Source organism: Amblyomma americanum, chromosome 3, assembly GCF_052857255.1.
Source record: "Amblyomma americanum isolate KBUSLIRL-KWMA chromosome 3, ASM5285725v1, whole genome shotgun sequence".
Lineage (NCBI taxonomy): Eukaryota > Metazoa > Arthropoda > Arachnida > Ixodida > Ixodidae > Amblyomma > Amblyomma americanum.
The window spans coordinates 164918804-164923003 of NC_135499.1; the positions used below are offsets into that span (position 1 = coordinate 164918804).

A 4200-nucleotide genomic window follows, 5' to 3' on the forward strand; every position below is an offset into this window, starting at 1 on the left:
CCTTCCACTATCATTCCCATGGAAGCTGTATAGGATAGCAGGGACCCTCAGATTTCAAAGTACTGGATGTTATGTTGCGCTACAAGGGAGAACTACGAAGAGACTTTTAACACAAGTCATATATGTCCTAGCTGAAATAAAAATGAAGCAATGGATGTGGGCAGGTCATGTGTCCATTAGGGTTAACACAATGGATTCCAAGGTATGGTAAAGCTAGCGGAAAGTAGCAAAGAGTCAGGTGGGTGGACAAGATTAGGAAATTTGCAGGGATAGAATGGCAGCAGCCAGTGCAAGAGAGGGTTTGGTTATTTGGAAGTCAATGGGAGGGGCCTTTGTCCTGCAGTGGACATAGGTGGGCGGATGACGATGACAAGGGAGTCAAATATGTTCAGATATTCAAGGGTCTATCCGATTATGTGTGGATCCAGAAGGATGACCGACACCTTTCCACAGTAAAAATGCACGAGAAATTATTGATCTCAACTTGCTTATGCTTTGCAAAATGCGATGTGTTGTGCAAACCGCGAATAACTTCTTGACAACTGCACTGAAATTTGAAATGTAATAGTAATGTGAAGTTCCTCAACATACCGAGCTAAGCCAATTTTACACTGCTGAAAAACCATACAAAATTTCATCAGTGGTCAGAAGACCTCACAGAAATGTTTTGATTTTTATAAAGACAAAAGTGGCAATAAGCACATGTGCGAGTGGTGTTCACCATACAGCATGTTAAAGGACAAGGGAAAGTGGAAGAACAACAGAAAGGGGCAAGCGTAAACGTCGAGTGCTCACTGATTTTTTGGAATGGGCCTTCACTTCCTTGCGTGTGTGAAGGTGAACCGCAAGCCGCAGCCGCGGACTATCCATCGGAAGCCACTCATCGTAGCGAGAACTCCAACCCTCGAAGTGAATAAGCACGTCGCCATCCTCTTCATCAACACTCACAACCTTAGCAGCATACCTGGACGACAACAAACAGCGGCAATTAAATTACTGTGATGCTGGGCCATGTCACGCCTCAGCAACGGCTATACACATGCCACCCAACTGGATATGGTGGCAGTGTGTTTTAGATAGTATGTTGCAGTCAGATACAAGCATACAGAATTTTCAAGCACATGTTGGCCTACCTCTCAAACAAACTGATCAATGTTTTTCATGCATGGAACGGACAGAATTATTTTTCAGCACCTTGATTAACTATTGCTGCATCTGTAATTGACGCAGTATGGTGTCATGGCCACAAAAGTCCATGTGCAACTGTAGACCACTGTCAGAATAAACAACGATTTCAAGAGTGTAGGTATCAAAGGCCAAATGCTTGACAAACAGCATGAAAATATTCGTCATTCAGCTTTCCGTGATTTTCTTTCCTGGCCAAACAGGGCTATATTCTTCCTGGCTGAACAGCCCTTTTCTTTTATACGCATTAGAAATATGTCTACAAAAAAAAATTACTATCATTAGCAGAAGATAAACTTCCTTCTTTAGTGTTTAAAGAGCAAGCAGTGCGTACTTATCAGTTGTTCTTGCTCTGCTGACTGCGAACTAGTGTTCAGATCAATCTTTCATGGGTACAGGCATGAACAGAGTTAGGTACAGGGGCACGCACTCCGCACCTGCTGACTGATTACACATATTTTTTTCGTCACATAAGCATAAATCTTTTCTGAAGCCCATCCTCACTCACTTAATCCCTTTCAATTTTATCTGCATCATGCTTTTCTGCTGCACTGGTCAGTCTGTGAACCACGTTGAACAAATGTTCCAAAAACCTCAAGTTAAAAGTCTATACAAAACACATGCAAAGAAAAGACTGTGTGCAGGGTACACATTGTGAACTACGCTACACTAACTGGCCACACCCTGAAGCCTTATTGCTTCAGAAATCAACATACATTTAACCTGGCATGAATAAAGTTAACGTATGTTGTTGTAGACTGCTAGGCTACAATTAAACTCTATTACTACAGTAAGGTAGGCAGCAAACAAGAGCATGCACTTATGGTATTGCTATCTAGTCCTTAGTCTAAGGCAGATCCAAAAAAATTGTTCAATGCATTGCAGTGACCCTAGTAGGCTGCCCTTTACATGACGTACAAGGGGAATTATTACTTTTTGTTTCACAAGACCCACACAGCCCGATGCACTGAATCCTTAGGCACACAGGACTAAGCAGCAATTATTTACATATAAAAGATGGGACAAATAATGCATGGGCCGCCGTGAGTGAACTTAATATAACACGCGTGCATTCTGCAGCATCAAGGATGTTTGAAATCAGTGTCGCAAAGTACGCTTGGGGGCTAAAAATAAACTAAGAAACGCGATAACATCAAAGCCATCAGCTACGTGCACGCGGCATTTTGTGTATCGTTTACGGGGCCTTGATTAAGAACAATCGCTCAATATCGTTGGCTTCGAAAGGCAATTACGAGGTAGACAGGGCAGCATAACGAAAGAAAGCCTAAATAGCGAGGCATACTGAACCTCTTACCGAGCCCTGCAACCTATTTCGCAGCAGCTTCGGGCAGTTTACACAGGCAGCAAGGACATCACAGGGAATAGAGCAAGATATGCAGTGCTTCCGAAACTTGAAGACAAATTTGCAAACTACGTCCTCGCATGCAAACGACCTGGGAAATAGCGCTACGACATACCACGTTAGATCAAAATGAGCACGTAAGATGAACACTTGCTTGTGTTTGTGAGGCTAAGAACGTGATCCACAACGTAGGGACAATGAAAGCAAATCTTCTTTGTCGAGCTTAGTGTTAGCAACCCCGTCACGCAACGTGAATCGCGCTCCAGGGATATACACCGCAGTTTCACAGAAAAGAAGGGTTTCCAAAAACTTCCTAGCGAAATTCACTTAATACCACCGACTGCTTCGCTTTGCAAGCGACGGCGAATCGCAGCGGGAGCGCCATTCGCAGCCACTCACCACTTGTCCTGAAAATCTCTCGCCTCGACTCGAGTCCCAGGAGCGTAAACTGGCACAGCACGGGAACGCCTCCGCTTGTGGCCACTGGTGCTGCCGGCGCCGCTCTCGGCATCTGGCTCCGATTTGTCGTTTGAGGTTTCGCTACACCAACGTTTGTTCGGTTCTTCTTTGCTTCGGCTTTCACCCTCGTGGGACTGTTGGCCTGCAACGTTTTTGTCAACAGACGCGTCGCTTTCGTTTGCTATGGGAACGCAAGCGCCCTGTCGTGCATCCTCATCCAACGAAGAGGCTACGGGATCGTGCGCGCCGCGCGAGCTTTCCGACGCCACGCTGTCAGGCGCTTTCGTGTCCTCGCCGCTGCCATCGTTACTCTGCTCGCTTTGTCGCGTTGAGTTGTCGTTGCTGTCCAGCGTATTTTCACCGACCGCTTCGTTCACGGTGTCGTCCGTGCAGAACTGGCTCGATGTATCCGACCGGCTTTCCTCCACGTTTTCAACCACACTGCCGGCGCTCGATTCGGTCGTGAACTCCAAGCGGCCCGTAAATTGGGGCGTGATGATTTCGGTGCCCTCGACGAACCCATGATTGGCGTCGCAGGACGATTCTTCCATCATCTTGACTGATCTTGACGCACTTTCCGACTGAAGGCTGACGCGCGCTCCGAGATTGTACGGACCGGAGCCACCTGTCAGGCTCAATGGCACTAAACCGTAACGGAGCTCGAGCGATCACGGGATGCAAAAAAGTTTCAGGAGTTATGTTTTAAGTGAAATGTGCTTCTTTCGCCGGCTTCTAGGCAGAGGCGCGAACTTGAAGCAGCTAACAAGCGTCGGCATTACTCCGGTATACAACGTGCTGCGCACTAACGGGAACAAACTGATTCACAGCAAGCACGTCTTCCTTCGTGAAAGCCGGCTCATAGTCGCTTGTGCCCTTGTAAGCTGCGCCCATCAGGTAGCATGGATAATGAGCACAATTTGATGCACAAAAACCACTGCTCACGCAAGAGCTACACACACGGACGAAGCAAAACCGCCATGACTGAACGCAAATGTTGCGTTTGATTAGTTTCATTACGCCTAAATACGCAACCGCAGAAATAAAGCAGCAACTCCACTGAACAAGAATGTAAACTAATAAAAAACAGTAATAACTAATATTATTATTTTTTTGCAGTTGTACAAATGATTTTGCTTTGGACAACTACCTACGAAGCGCGAAACTGTGCCTCCCGTTTACAGGCTTGTCATGGA

The 4200-nt window shown here is 46.1% G+C and overlaps 1 protein-coding gene across 5 annotated transcripts in view; it reads right to left on the minus strand.

The window, feature by feature from the left end:
- The window catches only part of LOC144125358 (PHD finger protein 20-like), a 35726-nt gene extending 31707 nt beyond the window's left edge, over positions 1-4019 (minus strand). For all 5 annotated transcript variants that reach the window (XM_077658671.1, XM_077658670.1, XM_077658667.1 and 2 more), the window contains exons 1-2: positions 2948-4019; positions 796-964 (exon numbers count right to left, since the gene is read on the minus strand). In XM_077658671.1, coding sequence (XP_077514797.1) covers positions 796-964; positions 2948-3561 — 783 coding nt within the window. In that variant the 5' untranslated portion in view covers positions 3562-4019. The remainder of the gene's footprint in view (positions 1-795; positions 965-2947) is intronic.
- Positions 4020-4200: the final 181 nt, after the last annotated feature.